The 23,991-nt window shown below is 44.4% G+C and overlaps 1 protein-coding gene across 4 annotated transcripts; it reads right to left on the reverse strand.

Moving 5' to 3' along the window:
- Positions 1 to 346: 346 nt before the first annotated feature.
- On the reverse strand, positions 347 to 23,991 carry MMEL1 (membrane metalloendopeptidase like 1). Of its 4 annotated transcripts, XM_085558811.1 has the most exons (24): positions 23,659 to 23,799; positions 23,349 to 23,512; positions 16,844 to 16,903; positions 16,083 to 16,244; positions 15,623 to 15,703; positions 15,058 to 15,153; positions 14,695 to 14,813; positions 14,016 to 14,081; positions 11,720 to 11,854; positions 11,033 to 11,122; positions 10,654 to 10,790; positions 10,105 to 10,198; positions 9,170 to 9,298; positions 8,118 to 8,216; positions 7,664 to 7,747; positions 7,302 to 7,405; positions 6,641 to 6,699; positions 5,983 to 6,069; positions 4,678 to 4,797; positions 3,570 to 3,703; positions 3,121 to 3,186; positions 2,045 to 2,140; positions 1,696 to 1,772; positions 347 to 1,338 (listed from the first exon to the last, which is right to left on the reverse strand). In XM_085558811.1, exons 1-24 carry the CDS (start codon positions 23,706 to 23,708, stop codon positions 1,239 to 1,241), a joined length of 2,409 nt encoding a protein of 802 aa, XP_085414937.1. In that variant the 5' UTR covers positions 23,709 to 23,799; the 3' UTR covers positions 347 to 1,238. The 4 variants fall into 4 exon arrangements, with proteins under 4 accessions (XP_085414937.1, XP_085414936.1, XP_021385577.1 ...); XM_085558810.1 differs by lacking the exon at positions 5,983 to 6,069 and having other exon boundaries at positions 23,697 to 23,991; XM_021529902.3 differs by lacking the exon at positions 5,983 to 6,069.

Consider the following 23,991-nt stretch of genomic DNA (forward strand, 5'->3'; position numbering starts at 1 on the left):
AGTGTTCTACATGTGGGAGATGGGATAAACTTGCTTGAAAAAATAGAGTAACTTCCATGTGCTCTGCTGGTCACCTGGAATTAACCCTCCAGGCACATTTGAGTTATCCCTTTGTGCCAGAACCTTTAATGGCCCATCTCCAGGGCTCAGTGATTTTGCAGAGTCACACAGGCAGTTACTGCCTTGCTGTCAAGTGATTCCTGTGCTAGAAAGAAAAACATTTGCTGGAATATTCAAAACTCACTATTAAATACTGGAAGTTTAAGATATTCTCATTATAGTAGGATGCTTACCCAGGAAATCCCCCCATACCTCTCCATAGGGAAATCCTTGCTCAATTCACCACTGTGATTTTAAAAAGTTTTATTAAAAATTAATACATGTTACATTTTCAAGTGTAAATACTGAAAAATAGCCTATGGCAAAATAAAAAGGCACAGGATTAAAACCAGCTTAATTGTTTCCATGGATACATGTCTGCTATTTGGCAAAAGGTATTTTATACACTTTCTACAAGAATAAGCATAATTTTAAATATATCTCTGAAGGGTGGGACCCTGTAATTTAACCATAAAAACAGAATTTGTACTCCTAAAATGTGATAACTGCAGTGATGTCTCACTTGAAGGGGGTTCTTTGGAGCAGAGGAACTCAAGTGCAGGAGGAGAGTGCAACAGGCATCTTGACATAGAGCTCACTGTCACGACAAATAGCAATCCATGAACAACAAAGCAGTGATCAAAGTGCAAGGGCACAGACAGCACGAGAGTTTACACCAGCTCTAACCTGATCTGGGGAAAAATGCACCAGAAATGGAACCAGAACACTGGACATGGAGCAGTGGAACATCTCAGACAGCATTGCTGAGCCCCAGAAAGTGGAGCTGACATATTCAAATTATTACTCCTCTCCGAAAAATAGATTTGTGGCTGCTTGTTGGTTTTGTTTGCGTGTAAGAATGAGTCCTTGTAACCCTGATGCAGTGTCTCAGTAACAGTCAGGATGTCGTTGGGAACAGTCGCCGTGCCCGGGAACGCAGCGCGGCCTCCGGCCCAGCCCGCCAGTCCCGGGACCCATCCCCGTGGTCCCTGCGTGCTTCCCTGTGGCCCTGGGACAGCTGAGCGCTTCTTGGCTCACTGCAGCAGCTGCCCCGGCAGCGCTGGCTGTGGCTGAGCAGCAGAACACCGGGCACATCCCTGCCACGAGCTGTTGGTGGTGTCACCAGTGTGCCATCCATGTTACCACACCCGGCACTTCCCTGCGGGATGCATAGCTGTGCCCTTCTTACAGTGGAACACCTCGGAGAAGGCTTCAAAGTTCTGCAGCGAGCCCATCACCCTAAACAAAGAGAAGGGACTCATTGATGTGGAAATTGCTGCTCTGGGGAACAGAAAGTGGTTTGGAGCCTCAGAACTTGATTGCAGTTCAGAATATGGGATGCTTTAGGAAATATAGGGAATATGAGCAATGAAATGCCAGAACAGAGTGGGTTTGGTCCTGCTCCATCCCCTATGGACTGGCAAATTCACCAGGTCAGGTATAGGTACGTGCTCTCCAGCAGTGTCCTACAAGGCATGAGAGAAAATCTGGAAATCACTCGGGAGGTATCTAGTGTGTCATCAGACTCTCCTGTGCTGTCGTGGTGCAAGGGGTTGAATGAAGTGAGTTGTGAGTTAGTAAATGAATAAAACCCACCTGTACTTCAGAGGGCTGTGAACATCTGTCTTTATGGACTGACTGGCATATTCTGGTCTGTAGGAACCACACCAAACCTGCACAGGGAGAGTCGTCATTAGTGGGTCCGTATTGAAGGGAACTCATGTTGGGAACCCTCTCAGAGGCTTTCCTAAGAACAATCCCAGTTTGCTATGATATCATTGGGATATGTTTTCTAGAGAGGCAGAATAGATGCAACTATTTATTAATTAGCTTTTGTTTCATCAAGATCTGGTGCTCTGGGACAGATCTATCTGCCCTTGATTTCCCCCAGGTGTTTGCTCCAGCCAAGTCCAAGGGCCTGAGGCACAACCCTGTGTGTTCTCACCTGGGCAAAGTTGAGGAAGAAAAGCTGTTTGTGAGACATGTTCAGTCCAGGAAGCTTTGGCTCCTTCCCTTCCTGTTCCAGCCACTTCAAGTAGGCCTGGAAATGATCACAGATCAACTCAGAGGAGCAGGAGGAGGATTTTGAATATTGTTTTGGGAGGAGGGATTTTAGTCACCCCATGCATTAACCAGCGTGCTTCCCTTCTCTATTTGTATACATTTTCTCTCTCCAATGCAAACAGTGTAGAGAATTTTATGCAAAAGCTGTCAGCATAAGCACTGTTGACTTCATGGACTCTTTCTACAGGAATTTGTATCTGTAAATAAAGTGTTAAATCTCCTCTGCTTCTCTTTAGTGATGATTTTTCTCTCTTCAGGTAACTGCTCATTAAATATCAGATAACAACCTTGCTCAATGTTAAATTCATTACCTGTTATTGTTGCACGTTAATTGGCCAATTTGCTTTTTTTAGGTATATTGACATGATGGAGACAAGTTAAAGTGCCCTCATGCTGGTTAATTCCCAACATTCTGTTTCTGCAGCCTCTCAGGTGCTGACACAGTCCCAAAGCATGAAACAAAAGGGAGAGCTGAGGGTAAAAAGAGATCCAGCACCACAGAGCATCCATGGATTCCACGTGAAGGCACTTTGTGTCACCCCACACATCCCCTCCACGTCTGTGATGGCTTTTAGAACAATCCTAATGAAGTAATTAATCAGAATGGTGTCCCTTAGGGTTGGAATTTAGATTTCCAAAAAGTCAGGATGTTCTATAAGCACCCTTACCACCATACTCAAAACACCAAAGAGAAAAGGTTTGACTGTGACATCTGTTAGGGTCCTTTGTATGGAAGAACATTCCCTGCTCACACCTGAGCTCCATCTTTGGGCTGCTCCTGGGTGCAAGAATGGCAGCAAGCCACGAGCACATGAGCTTCCAGGTGTACATCTGAGAGTTTAGCTTTTGGAATGTGGTAATACGACATGTTAATTGTCAATTTTTTTTTAGCACAGAATAGGTCCCCCCATTGCTGGATGCCAGGTAAGGTTAACTCACAGGGTGTTTGGGGATTACCTTATAAGCCTGTCTGACTCCTCCATTATCTGCAATATTTTCTCCTAATGTGCTTATGCCACTGACCTGTAAAAAGAATAATTTATTTACTATATTGTCAGTAAAATCAGCAACTCTAAGAACTCCAGGTCTATCATAAAACAGCTTGACATGCCTGGAGCAGAGATAAGCTGTGATGGGATAATAAAGGAGAGAATAAAATTAAACAAATCACAGGGTAAGAGTTGTAGATTGGAACAGAACACACACAAATATAACAGAGACAGAACCTGGGCTGCACCAGGACAGAACATCACTGCACACAGACCCTGACCTTTCTGGGCCCCACCAGTGTCCCCAGTTCATCACAGCCCTGTAGTAGCTGGGGTTTGTGCTTATCCCCCATAGGGATCCCCTGTTAAAGTCATTATTTGTACAAAGCCAGAGCTGTGGCTGTGGTTGTTACTCACATTCTGTCCCCCCGCCAGCTCCCAGGTGTAATTCCCGTACTGGTGCACCATGCACAGGGACTGCTCCTTGAAATGCAGCGCTGAGAAGTTGCTCCACCAGTCCAGCATGTTCCCATCCTTGTCAAAATTCCTACCTGCAGGAAAACCCAGGGATAAAAGGAAAGCTTTGAGCAAGATTTTTAAACTGCCACTCTTGCAGTTGGAGCTGCACTCCCTTCCTCTTTCCTCCTTGAATTTAGATGCTCAGAAATATCCTGGGCACAGTTTATTCTCTTTGTCACGGGGGAATGGGATGGTGGTCTCTGTTATTCCCTGATTTCCTGTCCAGTCTGCAGCCCTGACTTCAGGTATAGCTCCAAAGCCTGGTTTTATTTCCAAGTGGATTTTGCAGATATCGTGTAACAAAACCTTCCCTCAGCCCTGAGGTGTCTCAGGTGCTGGTTTTGTGCAGCCACATGACAGAACTGAAGTTTATGGAGAATTAAAAGCTGGAATTGCAGTTCTGGAGTTTGTTCTTGTCTCTCTGGCTAGAACGAGGCTTTTCTTTGCTCTAGAACTCAGTTTCTGAGGCTGTGTTGTGTGTTTATGTCATCTGCACAAACTTAATGAGCATAAAAAAAAAACAACACATGGACGAAACTCCTGACTTATAGAGTCAGAAGTGAGTCCCCCCAAATTCTTTTACATGGCATTTTAGAAACTTTAAAAAGTAACTTATTTCAAACATTTGTGTTGAAAAACAAAGTCTCCTGGGATTTCAAGACACTGATGACATTTGTTCTATCCCAAAAATATTGTTCACAGATTTCACTGTATTCAGGAGACCGTAATCTGCTTGTTTTCTGTTTCTGATCTGATGATGCTGTAAAAATAACATTTTTTTTCCTGAGAATTGTCATTGCCTCAATTTTTTTTTAACATCTGCTTATATCTTGTGTTCTGTTCAGGAAACACTCCCTGCAAAACTTTCCACAGAGTGTTCCCATAGCTCTCCTATTGCTGCTGAGCTGGATGTGACTGTGCAGGGATCTTCAGTCCCAGTGCACTTCAATTCCTGCCATGTCACAAGTTTTAGCTGAAATAACAACATTTTTTTCAGCCATCTCACCGTTGTCATCGAACCCGTGCGTGATCTCGTGCCCAATAACCATCCCAATCCCTCCAAAGTTCAGGGCCTGGGGCTGGTGTTTGCTGAAGAAGGGGGGCTGGAGAATCCCAGCAGGAAAAACTGCGAAGAAAAGGAGAAAGAGGGAAATGCTGTAAGGTGACTTTGTTTTTGCATCCTTGGCAGACAGATTGTTTGCTTGGTGTAAGGGTCAGGAAGGAACAGAAAATATAAAATGATTAGAAACAAGCTCATGCCTTATGTGAAATTGTTTCTCTCTTGAGAAGTGGAAAATGACAAGTTAATAAAGGTTTAATTTAGCACATCTGCAGCTACAGTACCTCTCTGTTTGAGACCCAAGCAACATTTACATTAAGCTTAGCCTAATTTGGTCCATAATGCTTGCTGCAGTGAGTCAAGAACAGAATGTTTAGGAGCTGTCCTTTGGAGACAGGCACAGTTTGTGTGTCAGAGCCATTTTATAGGGGAACTAATGGAGGTTTTATTGCTTTATTTGGGTTAAGGAGAGGTTAGAAATCACCCGCTGTTACCACCAACAATTGGAAGTGTAAAACATACACAGGAGTGATTCCTATAGACCACCAAGGGCACTCGATGCCAGTTGAGGGAGGCAATATGAGATCTGTTCTGCCTCAGTCTGCTGGGAAAAAAACCTTATCCAGAACCATGGGATTTGCTTTTCACCCCTTCTAAACAAGCTGAAAAGCATAAATGCTTCTAGAGGAATTCAGACTGGCAGTAATTCACTCTAATGAGATATTTTCTATGAAGGGAGATACTGAAGTTGTATTGCAAGTAATTAATTCAGAGACAAAACCATTTTGGCTACACAGTTTTGTGGAGAAATGCATAATCCAGAGTGCAGTAAGACAGAGCAGTGTGGAAAATTGTTTTCTCAAGCTAGAGACATGAAGAAACAGAATTTAACTGACATATACACTATTGTGGGTGGTTGTGCTTGGATTTTTACACAGGCATATTCATCTCCAAGTTGCTTAAATGAGTTACTTTTGTATGATTTATGAGGACAAATCTGGAGAGGAACCAGGTGGCTTCAGGACCTGAGTTCCCTGCCTGGAAAGCTGATTCCAGTCTGTAAAACCACTGGGGATAAACTGGGAGCTGAGGCTGGCCACCAGGAAAGCCCCCAGGATGGCCCTGCTGTGGCTGAAGTCCTGGTGCTGCAGGATGGAGGTGAGTGGAAGCTGCACAAAGCAAAACAGATTTTGGGTGAGGTAAGAGGGCTAAATTATCAGCAATTTGGAGGTTTCTGCTCTTAGCAATCACAGAAGTTTTCTGTTGTGGCTGTTGGTAGATTGGGCTGTTCCCACTCCTGGCCTTTGCCCTGGAAGCAGGGTGCAGTTTCTGTCTGGCCTGAAACCCCATGGATTTGTCCTTCTGTGGTATCAGCAGATCTTCCTGGCAGTCTGGGAATTTGAATAAGCACTTCTGGAGGGAATTATCTATTGTCTCTCCTGCTTGGGGTGCTCAGAATTCAGCAGAGACTCAGCAGTTTTAACTGGAGCTCCTGCACGAGGTCTGAGCTCAGGGAGCACAGGGAGCCAGGCAGGCTCTGGAGGTCTCCCGTGCCAAGGGCAGCCCAGCAGCTCTGCAGAGCTCACAGGGCTGATGCTCACAGGCACCTTCTGCACTCTGGGTGGCTTTTGGGGTGCAGTTGCACAGAGCAAACTGGAAAGCTGCTCCATGTGCTATCAGAACTCAGGAGCAGGAGCAGCCCAGGACACGCTGGGAGCATTCTCTAGGTGCTGGCACTGGTGCTGTCCAAGGCTTTCAAACCCAAGGCTGTTCAGTGACAAGGTGCAAACTGGGGAGCGGAATATTCATCAACAAAGTGCTTGAGCTGAACAGCCTGGCAGGCTTGCCAACAATTCCTGGATGGGCACAGGGTGGAAAAAATCAGCTGGTTAGAAGTGTTTAAACCTACCTATCTGGTTCCTGTTGGGGGAATAGAATGCATTGACCACTGCAGCTCCAATTATCCATCTAAAAATAAATGTTGCACACAGTTAGTCATGATGTTTCTTTTTTTTTTCCCCCAGACATTTTTGAAATTTAATTCCCATTAAAAAACGCAGGTATATAGGAGAAGATTGTAAGGATATAAACCTTTCAGGGATTATATATACATATATACACACGTATATATGTAATATATATGTGTAGATATATGTATATACATATACACACACACATATATATGTAATACATATATTCTCAGGAATGTATATATAGATACATAAAGAAATATAATTTCCTTCTTAGGAGAAGGAAGAACCTTGTAACAAGAAAGAAAGGTCTTATAAAAAGATTATATAAGGCAAGAATTAATGTAGGAAAAAGGGTGCATTGATCACAGTTGTGAAGAATTCCTGATACCAGGAAATACCTGGTGGCGTGTTTATGGGCAGCTTTCACCCCAAACACACAACATTCAAGGGGAAAAGCATTTTCACTTTACCTTAGAATGGTTTAATTCCTTGATTATCTCAGCCACGGGCATTCCCAGGTACCCACAGCATGAGCTGAACACCCCCACCATTAACCCAGAATTTAGGTTGTGTCTGTGGCTCTGTCTGGAAACTCACACATCTTGGTCAACTCTCTCTCGAAGCTTTTTCAGGCTCTTTTGGGCTCCAGCTCGCAGGTTTTCCAGGATGTTTTCAAAGTAGTTGTGTTCACTGAAGTTTAACTACACAAACAGGGATCCAAGTACATTGGTCAGCTGAGCAGGAAGAGGAACTGCTCGTCCCACTGAGCGTCCTCTAAAGAATGTTTTGGTTGCATGGTTTCACTGAATAGTTGGTTCTTTGCACCAATTATTTATTAATATGTTCATTTTAATGTCCTTGGAAAGGGCAGTTGCACAGGTACAAATATTCCAGTGGCAAGAAAGCAAATGCAGGGGTTTATTTTGAGGTATTTAGTGAGATATACACAAAGTACTTACATTGGCATATTCCAGGTCCAGTTTCTCATTGTGATCTTCCAAAATGTAATCTGGGTAGCCAATTTGTTCTTTGATTGCCATTGCCTGGAAGAAAAGAGTTGAATGCTTCCTCTTAATTGTGATTTTTGTTGGTGTGCTGTTGGGTTGTTTCTACTAAAGTTTCAGTACAAAAAATAGTTAAATATTTGGGGATTTTTCTTGGCTTTGTGATGATGCTGATGGTCCTGAAGGTCAATTAAAGTTGGAAATGTTTTTTTGTTTTTAGGAATTCTGTCGTATCCAATTGGAATTTTTATTGATGTGGACTAACAAAGGATTGAAAGGAAAGGACAATGTAACAGGATCATAATGTCCTCTTCCTCTTGTTTGTGGAGAAACTGGATATGGTGATACTACAAAATTCCAAATATTTTGTATTCATAAGGGAAAACTGAAGTTCTTTGTTATGTCTGACCTTCTCACGAGCTTTCTCCTTGGATGCCTCATCCATCCACTGTAACTCATCCAAGGTCTCCACGAACACTTCACGGATCTTCTCTATTAAATCTCGGACCTGAAAGAGAGCCAGGGAGACACTCATCACTTGCATGCTCTATTCCCAGGCACAGCTAAGGAGGGATGAAAATCTTCCTGCAATGGCAATGTCTCCAAATTCTGTGCTGTAAGCCATGGTACTGAGTATCTAAAAGTGTGGATGTGACAGTTTGGTCAGGGAGAGAAACAGATAACTTTCCCAGGCACCGATCTGGGAAAAGCTGTGAGAAGCTCAGAGAAAAGAATTAAAACAATTCTTATCTTGGTCTGTGCACCTGGTATTTATGAACATGTGGAATGTTGTACGTGATGTTTATAGAGAGAGATGTACAAGAATGTGTTGTTCCTAACTATCCAATGGTATGAGAAATGTTGTTTGAGAACCAGTCAAGCTCTGGGTGAACGATCCTGATTATAAATATGGGGATTTTGGTAATAAAGGCAGGTAACCTGCCTACTGAGGTTTTGGAGTCAAATGTTTGCTTCTTGCTGTTCCTAATACAACGACATAAAAGAGCATCACAAACAAAAGTTCTTGCACCTTCTTGACTGGTGGATAAGTCTCCCAGGCAAAAACCAGAGAGCTGACACCAGAGGGAATGGGCACTGTGGGTATTGTGGATGTGTCACTGTTGAGTCATGACACAGACACCCAAGGCATTCAGAAGGCTAACTCACTTTATTAGAAAACCCATTCCTTTTTATATTCTAATTCACTACAGGTGGAACTGGTCCTTTAATCAAAACACTGTCACCATTGGCTAATTAAGAAGACACCCATTTGCAAACAACCTTAGGGGCAAAATAGCTTATTATAAAACACCAGGTTCAGATTGTTTAAAATTCTTTCTCTCCAGCTCCCTAAAGCTTCCCAGGCCGACTCATGGGAGAGCTTATCTAGCTTGCTCTCTCTCTGACCAGAGAGCTGCCACCACAGTGGATGTACAGTAGTATGAAGGGTAAACTACATACCATCCTCTTGCTCTCACCAGCAAAAGTCTCCCGGACATACATGGCTCCCACCGCGTTCTCCATGTTGTTGTTGACGTAACTCACGCACTCCCTCCAGCGCGCCTCCTCCAGCGTCGTCCCGTACAGGGCCTGCAGCACCAGAGCCCAGCATTAACCCTGCCCCTGCAGCTCTCCTGACTACTAAATTAACCCAAAGGTTTCAAACCACTGCCCAAATTACCCCAAAGGTTTCAAACCACTGCCTAAATTAACCCAAAGTTTTCTAACTGCTGCCCAAATTAACCCAAAGGTTTCAAACCTCTGCCTAAATTAACTCTAAGGTTTCAAACCACTGCCTAAATTAACTCTAAGGTTTCAAACCACTGCCTAAATTATCCCAAAGGTTTCAAACTGCTGCCCAAATTAACCCAAAGGTTTCAAACCACTGCCTAAATTATCCCAAAGGTTTCTAACTGCTGCCTAAATTAACTCTAAGGTTTCAAACCACTGCCTAAATTAACCCAAAGGTTTCTAACTGCTGCACAAATTAACCCAAAGCTTTCAAACCACTGCCTAAATTAACCCAAAGGTTTCTAACTGCTGCACAAATTAACCCAAAGGTTTCAAACCACTGCCTAAATTAACCCAAAGGTTTCTAACTGCTGCACAAATTAACCTAAAGGTTTCAAACCACTGCCTAAATTAACCCAAAGGTTTCTAACTGCTGCACAAATTAACCTAAAGGTTTCAAACCACTGCCTAAATTAACCCAAAGCTTTCCACTGCTGGGATTGGCCTTGTTTGAGGATTCTGTGGCGTGATCATAGAATCTAGAATGGTTTGGGCTGGGAGGGAGCTTAAAGTTCATCTCTTTCCAGCCCCCTGGCAGGGCTGTTGTGTTGACAGGCTGGGTTTGGTGGCAGTTGTTCTCTCCTCCTTATGGAGAGAGGAAATACCTTCCTGTAGCTGGCCCGAGCGTCCTTGAAGCGCCGGCTCAAGCTGCTGACGCGGTCGATCACCAGCCGCCAGATGAGGTAGTTCTGGATGGTGCTGTGTGGGAAAGCAAAGCTGAGCTTAACCCCCTGTAAAAACCAGCACTAGGGCAGGCAGTCAGAGGGCAATCCCAATTTTGGGTGGAGACAAGGAAGGAAATCATTGCTGCCAGTCCTGGGTTTCACAGCATTTCATTTAACTGCAGAGTCATCCAGCCTGAGGACTGGGCTGTCATGTCTGTTCTGGGATTAATGTCTTATTTTTATTCCTTCTAGAATGTAACAAGAGCTAAGCCTGTCATGTATTTTTTTCTCTCCATTTAACCTTTTCTAAGAAAGCAGCGAGACACCTTGTTCTGCAGTATTTGGAATTGAAACCTCCAAAGGCATTTCCTATATTTTACAGGGGTGTCATTTTTCCTCAGAAGCTCAGAACTAGCAAGGGGGTCCAATAATGGACATTTCAACAATCCTTCTGTGACTTTTGTCCTACCTGTCCTGCAGTTTCTTTACCTGGCTGAGTACTTGGAGATAATTTCTTTCAGCTCTTGCAAATAAGGCATCCCATACACAACCACCTCTTCCTCTGGGTCCACCTGGACACTCACTGAGGACATGACACGTTGGATGAAGAAGGTCCAGTTAAATTCCTAAGCAGACAGAGAGACATTCCAGTGTTGGATGATTAAATGCCTCAGTAACTGGACTTTTGACAGTCTTATGACCTTGAGTGCAGCTGTTCAGTTGGACAAAGACTTTAAAGAGATTCTGAAGACAAAACTAGGAATGGGAATGATTTTATACCTCTTTGTTGAAGCACATTCACAAAGCCATTTCCAACTGGCATATAATTAAGAGACCTGAAGTATGAGACTGCTCATGAAACACTTACATTGAATGCAAACTTTTCCTGCAGCTCTGCTAAGGTCATTTTGTTGTACAACAAGGTCACATCGTGCCTTTCCTCTGCTGGGGTGGTGGCCTGAAGACATTCACAAGGTTATTATTACTGGAATCAACTGACAGAAATATCAATGGCTGAAATCACATGCAGGTGCACATAAACACACTCCAATAATATTCAGATTAACCATTTTGTTTGGGGAAAGGAAAATCATTTGGTTGTGCCCAGTGCTGCTTCCAAAAATTCAGTGCAGGAACCTGGGTCCCCCCCACTCAATAATGTTTCAAGGATATGTTGAGCCAAGTGATTCCTTCTGCCCTCTTTAGAATGGAAGCCCCCTCTTGGGGGATTTTTAGGGTGCTGTAGGTTATAAAGGATGCAAGGGAGCCTGTCCTGGTGTTATCCCAGTGCATGGTTAGCAGAAGGTGAATTTTCCTGTTTTAGAAGAGTTCCAAATAGAAATAAGGCTGGGACTGGAGCAGCACAGCAGCAGTGTACAGCAGGCAGAATTAGAGACACAGAAGCTCCATGGCACAAAAGTCTTCTTCCCCCACTTGTTCTGGTGTGTGCATTTTCTGGTGCATTGGAAACTGCTGCACAAACCAGCAAGAGACCCTTCCCCCTCACCCCTTGCCCCCCACAGCTTCCTGAGGAGCTGTTGATCTCTCTACTCACATTTGCAATCTCTGTTTCAAGCTCCATGACCTTTGCCATTTCCTCTTGGACAAAGGAATCATCTTTGGACACGTTCTTGTCTTCCCGGATCATTTTGGCGACGGTGATCATGAACTGCAGATAAGCTTCTCTCACCTGCACTCAGACACAGAATGGATAAAAAAGGTTTGCTGCCCATCATTTCATAGAATCCCAGAATGCTTGGGGTTGGAAGGACCTTAAACCCCATCCAGTGCCACCCCTGCCATGGCAGGGACACCTTCCAGTATCCCAGGGTGCTCCAAGCCTTGTCCAACCCAGCCTTGGATATTTGTAGGGATGAGGCAGCCACAGCTTCTCTGGGCACCCTGTGCCAGGACCCCACCACTCTCACAAGGAAGAATTTATTCCAAATATCCCCTCTAACCCTTTCCTCTGTCAATTTGAATCTATTGCCCCTTGTCTGTCACTCCAGGCCCTTGTAAACAATCTCTCTTCACTATTTCTGTGGTTCATCTTCGCATTTCTCATTCAGCAAAGCATTCTCTTTGTCATGGATACCTTACAGGGCACTTGCCAGCCTCAAAACACAAGTTCTGCTTCTCTGTGCCATCCAAGCCTGGCATTGTGAGCTAGAATTACTGCTTGGGCAAAGAGGAGGCTCTGTGCTTTGAGTTACACTATGGGAACAGTGATCCAAAATTCCAGGATGGATAGGGAAGGCTTGAGTTCTCTGAAAGTAATACCATAAATATTCTCAGGTCTGATTTTAGTGTCTGAAAGAAAAGCTCTGTTTCAGACAGTTCCCAGTGACACCTTTGCTTTATTCCTTATGGAGGTTCTGACTGGTTTATGTCTCAGAAAGGGCCTTGAAAAGACATTTGGCTGCTGAGGGAGTGCTGATCCCTGATACAGGAAAACTTGCTGCTACCTGTTCTTCTCACATACTTTTCTTCCTCTGTAGACCCTGGAAGCCAGATAAACACAGTGACTGTGATGAAATTGAGTCTGGGCACTTACAGATGATGATTTGTGGTTTTAGGCTGAATGCTGAGCCTTAATCAGGCCAGACTCCCCCAGGCCTCAGGAGGAGTTTTGCCAAAAGATGCTGGACTAAGCACAGGGGGAGTTTGGGTCATCAGAGCTGTGCTCATTGTCTGGGGGCAGCGAGCTGGTAAACACAAATAAAAAGGGGTTGTGTCTCCTCCTTGGTCATTAGGATTAAAAGCACAGCCTCAGCCCCCCTGCTTTGTGCCTTCAAATTAAAGCTGTATTGAGAAGAACTGGTTTTCTATTGCTAATTCAGGATTGTCTCTGCACTGTACCTGATTTCCTACCTCCTCCAAGTCAATCTATGTGTGACCTTCATGCCCCAATGCATAAATATCCTTCTTTTCTGCTGTGAGTGCTGGGACACTTGCAGGGGAGATTCCCGGGTCAGCAGCTTTCAACATTTTTCCATTTCCAGGAGATTGTTTTGTCCCAGGACCTGGCAACTCCTAAAAGTGCCCAGAAGGTGCAAGAACAATCCCCTATAAACCTCACAGGGTTATATTTTAACTGTATTCTATATAAAGTGTGGTGAAATACACTGAAATGAGAAGAAAACTCTTCTCACTGATGTTTTCATCTGCCTTTACAACCACGAGACAAAGGAGTCTCAAATGCTGATTGTTGTCCCTCTGTATTCCCTTCCATTCTTGTTAGGAAAATTGGTTTGATGTTGGGCTGCAAATACTCTTTGTTAGCAAGGCATAATTGAGGAAAATAAAATGTACTAAAGCAGTATTTTCATCTTGGAAACAGACAAATTATCTGGCTTTGTTTGCAAGAGCTTTCTGTGTATTTACAGAAACAGTGTTTTTGCATGATCAGTGTTTTTGCCCTGAGCATTGGCAGAGGAAAGCAGCTAGAAAATAATCTCTCACAATTTCACGTAATTTTGGGGGAAGGGGAGAGTAAGTGGCAGCAGATTCCTACTTGCTGAGCATCAGGGATTCAGAGGAAGATACAAGTAAATCCCCTGCACAGAAAATGAGAGGCTGTCTAAGCTATTAAACACGATTTTATTTCCCCATAACCTCCTTCATGAGTTGGCCAGTTCTGGGCAGGCTTGATATTTATACTGTTGTTCAGTCCTTTGGTAAACTTTACAAAATGTTGGCTAAATTAGGAAAAATTGTAGCAATGAATGGCACAGTCTGGTTCTGATTGGTGCATAGTGTGAAGATTCTTGTATTGGGGTTTTTGAAAGCACAGGGATGAGGAATAAAGTTGTTTTAGTGGCACAGAATAAATCAATCCAAGGGATACTTACTCTTTGATAGTTGCCCCCATTAAAGTAGTAGTCCCTGGATGGCATTCCCAAACTTGGCTGGTCGATCTGAAGGAAAATGCATTTCTCTGGTCAGTGGTGAGCAGGAGCTGGGGGTGTCCGAAGGTGCCCTTTGGGCAGCAGGAGATGCTGTGTGTGCCACCCTGCCAGGGCTGGCATGGCACCACTGCCACTCACCCAGAGAATCTGGGGACAGGGTGGATCTTAGTGTGGGTTATAAAGCAAAATCTTTCAGTAATCATGGAGACCCAAGAACAAATTTAAGTAACTTTTCTACATTGCCTGACTTTAGGGCTGGACTTCTTGCACAACTATTAATGAACAAACTCTGAAATACTCTTTATGTATTTTAAACCCATGGTTTCCTACTATATGTTAAACCTCATCCTCATTTTTGTAAGTCACAAGAATTTTCAGCCCTTAAATGCTGTAAATCAGCAAAAGTTCCATTGATTCTTATTTCTTTTACTGAAACAAAAATTATGTTGCCGTAAAACTTTTCCCAATATGGCTTTGAGAGAGATCTGACACTTGGGGTAGAGAAAAATTGCCTACATTTTACCACTATTGTTCAATGGGAAGCTCATCTGTCTGCAGTGTAAAATAATGATCCATTATGATTTCTGGCATATCAATAATTCCCTTGTCCTTTTTTTCTTACATAAATGATGTGTCTGCTGGAATCCCGGTCATCATTCCACACGAACATGTCAATGAGGACACGTTTGTTAAACCTGGAATTCATTATGGAAAGGTTTTCCTCCATGCTCCAGCTTGGCTCTGGGAGATAAAAGAGAAAATTGAGTTAATTCCTCAATGTGTGTCAGACTGATTGAAGTCAGACAGTTCATGAGCTGGCTGCTGAAATTTTGGAGATCAATTTAAATGGATCAATAAGTGTCGAATGTGTGATACCTGACTTGTGTTTGGGAAGAGAAACTGAAAATGCAGGGTTTTTTTGGTGACAGTGGCCTCCCTGCTTCAGGAAATAATTCTGACTGAACCCTTCCAGGCCCAGCATTACCTCTGGTCTTACTCCAGTCTGCAGAAGCCACTGGCCAATCTCCAACCATCCTCAAGGCCTCCAGCAGAGGCAGGGAATCTCTTTGTTCTATAAGACCTGAGGGAGGAAAGACAAATTCTGTATTGTTTTCATACGAAAATAAAATTAGGAAAAATAGGTAATGGGCCTAACAGCTTAAATTTGCAACTGAATGTGTCATAGCAAAAAAAAAAAAAGAGATCCTGAAACTATTCTATATTAGTCTTCAGAAAAGAAATGAAAATACTTCTGTGGCTCCGGTGCTGATTTGGAGTGGGTTGGTTTGGGAAAGGTGAGCTGGGCCAGGTTTGTGCCTTCTGAAGGAAAAGCTTGGCATCCACACCCAGCATCCATCCTTCCCACATCCCAAAGGGGTATTTTGAGGTTTAATGAAATACCAACGCATCTGCAATTGTCTGAAGATGAATTTTCCAGACACGGCCACATGGATTAGGCAGATATTGGTTGGATTTTGCTTAACAGGACTTTGGTTTTTCTGTATGCCTGGTTTTGAACCGGGGAGTTGAGGGAACAAGAAGACACTCACTCTCATTCATGCAGGACTTGTAAAGGATTTTAGCTTTCTGAAATGCTTCTCTGTCCCCTTGATCTGAAGTCTCCAGCACACCTAGGGAAGGAACCATTACCATGAGATTTTTACAGAAATCCCTGAGGATTCAGGACTGTGAATTGTAGGCTGCAATTACTGTCAAACTAGAGAGCTCTTCATGCTCTTAATGAAAAATTGTCAGGAGGAAGGAGCTGCAGACAGCTTGTCCTGCTCCTTTTGGACTTAGCACCCAATCACCTCTGGCAAAAAACAAATTTTTAGTGGGAACAGGATGTTCCCACAAAATAGGTGTAGTGAGAGATGTAGAGATTAAAGGACCAGAGAGAAAAAAATCCCAATCAGCACTTCTGTGCAAGTTTATTTCTCTGTCTGATGTGCTGTGAGTAACCTCAGAAATAAACACAGGTCCCTGACGGGGGGAGCAGCTCATCCCTACCTTTGAGGATGATCTCCAGCTCGTCCCTCAGGATGTCAAAGATGCTGTATCTGGAGCTGGTCTCTGGGATCACATGCCGGTTCAGCCAGCCCCCACAGGCATACTGGTAGAAATCCTGGCACGGGTCAGCTGTGGGGTCCATGTTCTGGATGATTCTGGCAGCTGGGCAGCAAAATCGGAGAGCTGAATTCTACAGACTGCCCAGGAACCTCTGGGTCTGTTGAAGACTCTCAAGGAGCTGCTTGGCAAGACTCATTCCCACATATTATGACTTGAGGAATCCAGTTTTCTGCTTAGAAATGGATCTGAATGGCAGATGCAGAATGCAGCAGAGTTGTCCCAGAGCCTTGCAGGGAAGAGTGCCCAGTGCTCCTCTGGCTGCAGTTTAGGCACTGCCCAAAAAACCCGTGTTGCCAGGGGGCTATTGGGAATGTCTGTGCTGGAGTCTCACCTCTCTTGAGGTGTAGATACCACAAATAAGAAGGTGAATGCCCCATGAGAGAGAAAATTCAGTCTAAAGGGAATTTTCTTATGCTAATAGGTACAGATTGTGTTGGTCAGTCCATGGCCTTGTGGCTCAGAGCTCTTGGCAACACTGGCAATTTTCCTGTGCTACTTAAGAATGATATTCCTTACCCAAGGGGAAATCTCATTCCTTTTCATCTACTGCAGCCTTAAACTCTGAATTATCTCTTTTTTCAGGTTCAGTAACAGCCCACAAAGCCTCCCCTGTGCAGCAGTAACTCCCAGTACCCCATTACCTGCTGTCACACACCCAGGGGTGGTACAGATGTTGCCCGAGTTGGTGCCATAGTAGGAGCCTGCAGGGAGAGGAGGAGAGCAGATGGAATTACTTTTTTTGGATGGGGATTGCTCCCAAAGTCACTCAGCAGAGCCCAATCCCAGTGACAGCTCTGCTTGGTTTGAGAGCAGGCGAGTGAATGTTGGTGCCTGTCAAAGACATCAGATGACAACCGTGAAGAAATCTGGGGATTTTTGAGGAAAATTTATTGGCAGCAGCTCTACAACAGTCTTGACAGTGAGTTTTATCTCTCCTGGAAGGAGAATAAGACCATTTTTTCTACCTGCTAACTGCCTCCACAGTCTACTCAAAGCATGGGATCCTTTTTTAAACAATCTATTAAGATGCTCTGAGCATCTTCAAAATAACTGAGACTGAGAGGTTTACACAGGGGCAAAAAGCCCAGAGCTGGGTTGGTGCTGCCACACTGCTCTGAGGCACCAGGATGCAATTTAGGAAAAGAAATTTCTTCAATTTCTGCAGGTGTTTGTGTGCTGGGGAGGGGCAGCCTGTCACAGGCTCGTTTGGCCACAGTTCCCTGTGGCCTTGCTGCTCATCTGAGAGGTTCTCCCTAATCTGGAGTTTTCAGGGCTGATGGAATAGGGTTGGAATAAGGAGCCTGTGGACCTGTGTTCAAATTTCTTCTGCCTTGAGTTCAGCATGGAAAAGGCCACTGAAGCTCTGCTCTTGGCTATTAATTTTCTATTTCTGAGTGCTTGCTTTGTGAAGTTCTCCCAGTGCAAGATGCCCAAAAAAGCCATGCACACATCATTTTTGATGCTGAGTATTCAAGTGAAGGTACTTGTGATGCTGGGCAGGTGGCAGGTCCCTCCATGTGCTGTTCCCTGCACTGGGAAGGATCTGAGGGCCCTGGCCCTGGGAGAAGGAAATTAATTTTGCTGCTTTAATTTCCCATTTGAGAAACTGGATGTTTTTCTTTGCTACCCACTTATATCAAATAGGCAACCATGTGGTTCCACTCTGAAAACAAAATCTTGGTTCTTTCCAGCAGATTTAGACATTTTTAAGCTTTTTTTTTTTTTTTTTGATCCTTGTTTGCAGAAAAGAATTACAAAAAAAAAAAATCACTTTCAATGCAAGTAAGTGCTTTACATGAGGGCAAACAAGATTACAGTAATTCAGAGAGAAATCAAACAGTGGGGGAGAAAAGAGGACTTTGAAGTTCATCAGTGGAAGTGACATAAAAAGCCCCCACTGTGCTGGGGAATGTTCAGGGTTCAGCTGAGCGTGGCCGTGCTGGGTGGGAGCACATCTGCATGAGAAAAATTCTGGCTCCTGTCTGAATTTGGGATGTCCTGCCCAAATTCTGTGTCTGGCAACCTGAACAGGGGAGGAGCAAAATATCTGGGACAATGGGAAACTTCATAAAGATAGTTATATTTTTCTTTTCTTTCTTCTTTTTTTTTTTTTTTTTCTTTTTTGGGTGTTTGTTTCAGCATTTGTTGGGATTTTTTTGCATGCTAAATTTTTGGAGTTTCTTAAACTCTCTCATAATTAAAAAAATTGGCAAAAATCAAACCTAAAAGCCCAGGGAATCTCCAAGGGGGAAATCAAATACTTGGATGAAAAGAAATGAGTAGTTCAAGGACAAAAAGAAGGAGCAATAGCAAAGAGCAACGTGAGGAAGAAATAATTGTACTAAAAGAATTTTGTGTATCTCTGTTTCCTGGGGACCAGGCAGGACTGAAATGGATCCTTTATTTATTTATTTATTTTTAAATCAAAGCTTCTCTTTATATTTTATAACCTGACAGTGTCTCACTTGAATTTCTGGAACCAAGTGCTTTGAGGGAGGTTTGAGCTCCCCTCCCTTCCCCAAGGCCTCGTGCTTGTGATGCTGTAACTGAGCAGGGGAGCCAGAGTTTGGAATTCCAGGGCACACTCAGGGCTCTGAAACTCTGCCCCAAAACCAGATCATGGGAAATGGCTGGGCCAGAGATCTCAATTTACCTCGAAAATATCTCCTTTGTTTCTCTGTCAATTCTGTTCTTTTATTCCTCAGGACCTCTCCTGCCACAGGCTCTGGGCACGACCAGCTCTGCCCTCTTTGGCTTTACAGTCTCAGATCCTTGCTCACTCCACTGGAACTTTGTCACCTGCACCTCCCAAAAACTAGAAATGAACTTCAAATGCACCTTCTTAATTCTCAACAGTTCTGCCTTTTGTTTTTTCAATTGCTTTTCTAGAAGAACAGCCCAAGTTTTCAGCAGAAACACAAGTATTTATTTATCTCAATTGGTTTTCTAGAAGAACAGCCCAAGTTTTCAGTAGAAGCACAGGTATTTATTTATCTCAATTGGTTTTCTAGAAGAACAGGCCAAGTTTTCAGTAGAAGCACAGGTATTTCTCTATTTATTTTCCTCCCTGGTTAAGCACTGCTGACAGGTTGAGTTACAATGATCGAGAGGCTCCTGCTTTGGCATCCATTTCAGCCTGATACAGCAGCAGCAGAGAATTGATCAGGCACGAGAAGCTTTAATGGAGATAAATGAAATGACCTGAGCTGTGGGACTGCTCCAAATGGAAGAAAATGAGGGAAATTAAACACTCCAGAGGTGAACTGCTCACCTGAGAGCTGGCAGAGCTGGGACATGCTTCAGAGCCCCTGGGCTCACTGCTGAGAATTTTCTTGTCTTAATTTGGCCTCACAAGGAGCCACTGAGCCCTGCCACATTTCCTGGCCAGCAGCAGGAGCAGAAAATCACTTGTGGCATCTCTGGCTGGCTGCAGCCCCTTCAGCAGCTCACCTTTGGAATGATGGTGCTTTTCAAACCCAAACTGTTTTTCCAGAGCCTTATTTCAGCTCCTTTTGGAGAGAACAAAAGCCAAGCCAAGCCTTCTGCAGGGCTCTGGAGGACACAGCTGGTGTTTAGTGTCTCCCCACTGCGCCTTTGGAGCAGCACAGATGGCTGGGGATGGCACACATGGAGACAATTAGAGCCACAGTTGTCACCAGGCACTCACGTGGGAGCTTTTACCTCTCAGCACCTTCCCTTTTCTCAGCTCTCCTCTGCACAAGAGCTGCTGGCACTGCAAGCTGCCCTTGTTGCTGTTCAAACAGAAATTTGCCCGCAACAAACGGGGGAAATCCCCAAATTCGGGTTTTCCTGTGCCAGATGTTGGCGTCTTCAGAAGGAGTGCAGAACACAAGTGTTTGGTTTTATTCCACCTTTCCTAGGATTTCTTACCTAGAACCATGGCTGAGCCAGAATTTGGGATGAGAAGCAGCAAATTGTGTTTATTTGCTTGTTTTGCAGCCTGCCACTCCCCATCACTGCTCTGCACTCACGTAGCTGCACCTGGCCAGGACTGAGCTGAGCCTTGCCACCCAAATATCATCATGACTTGTGTGTCAGCTGCCACTTGGTGCAATTCTGCATCTCCCCTGCATAGCTGGCTCCTTATGAAGGCTCCTGACATCAAAGGACATCGGAGCAGCAGGGAAGGAGCCAGAGCTCAGCCACTGCCTTCCCCCAGCTTTAGTTTAGATGCTGCTCCTGCTCAGCAGGCTCGTGTGAATCTGTTGTTGAAGTGCACAACAATCCCACTCAGCACAGGAAACGCGGGAGAAAAATGTGGCTTTTTTTTGTTAAAAAGCACCCCCAGAGCAAAGTGCTGCTTGGTTTGTGTTTGTGTTTGCTTGGAGCCTGCCTAAGGAGAGGACAGAGGCTGTGACCTTGGGCTTCCTGCCAGGAGCAGTGACAACTGTGGGGATGCAGACACAAAACCAGCAGTGAATCTTCCTCCTCAGAGCCAGAAAGTCACTGAAATCACCAGAGTTACAGGGGCAGCAATTAGGTGAGGCTGGAAGTTGTTTGGAGGAGCTGCTGAGTGATTTGGTGTGTCAGCCACAGAGGTTTGAGATGTTCCTCAGGCTGGGACCTTTCCAAAGGGTTTGGATTCAGGAGATGCTGGAAGGGAGCTGTGAAATGCTGCTGAGCTGGGGGTGTGAGGGAAGGCTTGAGAGCATGGTGTGCTCACATCCAAATTCCCATGCTAGGATCACCCAAATATTGCTTTATTCTTCCTATGTTTTCTTTCAGCTTATTTAGATGAGGGTGATTTTTGGGTCTGAAAAGTTCCTTGGATGTCAAAAATCCCCAAATTGTATCCAGAATTCTGTAACTGCACTGCTGTGAGAGCTTGAGTGTTTTTGTTGGCTGGGAAGAGAGATAAAAATCCCAGTCAGCATTAACAGAACTCCAGGAATTATTGCTGTGCCCACAGGCCTATTTCATGCACCACAGTGCTCTTCTGCAAGATATGTACAAGCAGAAAAATATTCTCCCTGAACCACAAAGCCTAACATGTCTTTATAAATTAAAAAAAAAAAGAAAAAGTGAATGCAAAGCAGGACAAGCAATGCTTTGATTTTCTAATTTAATTCCTAATTACAAGCTAAATAAAATGATTTCTAGAAGCCTGGGTAGTGTCATTCTGATCAAGGGTATATCAAGGTGAAGTGTGAAATCTGAATCTGCTCTTAGTGAGCAATCCAGTGTCCCATACACATTGCAAAATTAACATTTCAGGGAAATTAGCAAGAGAAGAATCCCAGGACAACGCTGTTGGTTGTATCCCATGAAGGGTGCTCAGCCACATTGTTTTTTTCCTGTTGTTCTGTGGGATTTATGGGGCACAGCTTTGAGCCAGAGGTGCTTTTCCCATGGGGAAAAGGGATTTGAGGCTTTTGGCTGAGCATTGGGAATGGGCTGAAGTGTGACAGCAAAACAGAGCTAAGGGGGGCATTGGGACAAAACTTTTGAAGACAAAAAAAAGAAGTTTTTGCTGCAGGAAGAGTCTGAACAGCTCTTATTGTCTCAGTTCTTGACCCAGGCTGGGCATGGTGACACTGCTCGGTGAGGATGGAGCTCCTGCTGCTCATTTCCCACCTGGAATCTCATTTCCCACCTGGAATTTAATTTCATTTCCCACCTGGAACCTCATTTCCCACCTGGAATTATCCAAAGCTCCTGGCTGCTCCAGCTGTGAGCTCGGATGGGGACAGAGGCACAAAGTGGCTCCAGAACACAGCTGGACACAGCTGGAGGGGTGTGAGGAGCACGGGGCAGCAGAACATCAGCCCTGCACTCAGGGCTCAATTTGGGGAACACTTCCAGGGAAAGCTGAATTGCAGATACGAGCCTGAGAAAAACATTTAGGTTTTAGACCTGTTTTCTCACAAATAAGCCTTCCTTAAACACATGCAGTGAGCACAGACTCTGCCTCTGGATTTGGATGAGACCAGCACTTGGGCAAATATTATTAATACCTGAACTCTGGATTGTCTGGAGCCAGCAAAGGATGTAGAGCAGATTTCTCAAATCCTTTATGCATGCAGGCAGCAAAACCCTGCCAAGCTCAATGTTTGATACTCCTCCAGGACCTGGCTCTGGGGAATTTCTTTCGTCTCATCTCCTGAGCTAATAGAATAAACTTTCTGATGAACTTTATGAATACCAAATACTCAGGTTTTGACTGGTGTTCAACTTCTGGTAGCAAATGGAGTGAACAATAACAAGGCTTTTCCCATCAATTCTTGCTCAGGATTGTGCAGTTTCACTCACAAGTGCTGAAAATGCAGCTCTCTGCAGCAGGGGAGGCAGAGACAGTGTGAGGAGACAGAAAGCCTCCCTCCAGTTTTGCTGTTCCCACTTTAATTTCATTCCTAGTGTTTTAACAAAGCTCCCAATCCAAGAGACTTTAATGGAAGTGACAAACATGAGGCAGAGCTGCTCCCGAGCGTTTGATGCTTCCCAGGGTTTTAAAGTGGGACTTTACACTTGCTGTGCCAGTGGGAAAACTTTGGTTTTACCAAGTGTGCTCTGCAGTTAAAATATTTAGGCAAAACACTTCAAAATAACGTGCCTCAATGTCAGGTTTCTGGCAAGATATTTGCATTCAAGTCACTGAAGCAAATCACACTTAGAGATCCAACTGCCTGATGGAATATTTAAAAAGTCTCCTTTTCTTCAGCAGCAAGTGGCTTTTTTTTCTTTTTTTTCTTTTTTTTAAGCTTTCACATTGTAATAAGTAATTTCCCCTTCAGGGAGATTGTTTTTAGAAGTGTTTTAAAGCAGCTGTTGCCTTAAAAACCCTGACAATAATGAATCTTGGCTTGTGCTTGGATAAAATAAGGAAATGTCAGTCCTCACACACAGGCACACACCTTCCCTCTAAAACAGCACATCAGCTTTGTCAAAACAGCTCCGAATCCAACAAATTGCATGGAATTAAATAAAAGCATAGACTTACAGAGCATAATTCACAATTTAAGTAAAAGCCAACATAAGCACAAGCTGGGAGCAAGGCAGAGAGAGCTCAGTCCCCCACAGAGGTGACCTCATGGTCTCCCTGTATTTTTGCTTTCATTTAGCTCTGAGAAAAAAGGACTTTTTCTGCTCTTTGCGGAGGGAAGGGGAAGATTATTCCCAGGTTCTTACCTCTGCTGCTGGCATAGAGGATCACCAGGGCGACGGCAGCACAAGTCATGAGGAGCAGCAGGACAGCCAGCCCGATGGCCACAAAGCTCCAGGGCTTCTTCCCGGATTTGGTCGATTTTTCCACAATATCCATTTGACTTTCTGATTTCCCCATTATTGTAACTCTAAATCGGGGAGGGGATGGCGAGAAAGGGTTAACGGCACGGCTGCATCAGGATAGGGAGAAGAAACGCATGAGGGGAAATAAAAAAAAAAAAAAAAGGAAGCAGAATAAAAAGCAAAGAGAGAAAGAAAACTTCCAAATTATTACATGTATTTGTCCATTTGATTGTCCACAGATTTGCCAACCTCATTCTCCATCTCCCGTGCCTGCGTTTCTGCCCTGGGGGGGTTTGTGCTGCCCGGGGCTCTCCGTGGAGCAGCGGCAGAACTTCAGGAGCCTCTTTGGGAAGCGTGGAAAAGTCTCATGACCAGGTTGGGCAACTCCTTTCTCCCGGGCAGGGAAGGAGGGGGGCAAAGTGCCGCCTCGCTCTGCCCGCTGCCAAACTGCTCCCGCTGCCTGCGGAGCGCTCCGGCGGCGCTGGGCGGGCTCCGGCCGGGATCCGGGGCTCCCAGCCGGGATCCGGGGAGCAGCCGGGGATCC

Source organism: Lonchura striata, chromosome 21 (genome assembly GCF_050655825.1).
Source record: "Lonchura striata isolate lonStrDom1 chromosome 21, ASM5065582v1, whole genome shotgun sequence".
Taxonomy (NCBI): domain Eukaryota; kingdom Metazoa; phylum Chordata; class Aves; order Passeriformes; family Estrildidae; genus Lonchura; species Lonchura striata.

Bases quoted from the DNA above. Each gene is read 5' to 3' on its own strand.
- MMEL1 (XM_085558811.1), bottom strand. From the start codon at position 23,708: ATGGAGAATGAGGTTGGCAAATCTGTGGACAATCAAATGGACAAATAC. The intron at 11,123-11,719 runs GTGAGTAGAGAG...GAATGTCTTCAG, and splicing joins TTGAAACAGAGATTGCAAAT to GCCACCACCCCAGCAGAGGA. The intron at 10,791-11,032 runs GTAAGTGTTTCA...CTGTCTGCTTAG, and splicing joins AGGAAAAGTTTGCATTCAAT to GAATTTAACTGGACCTTCTT.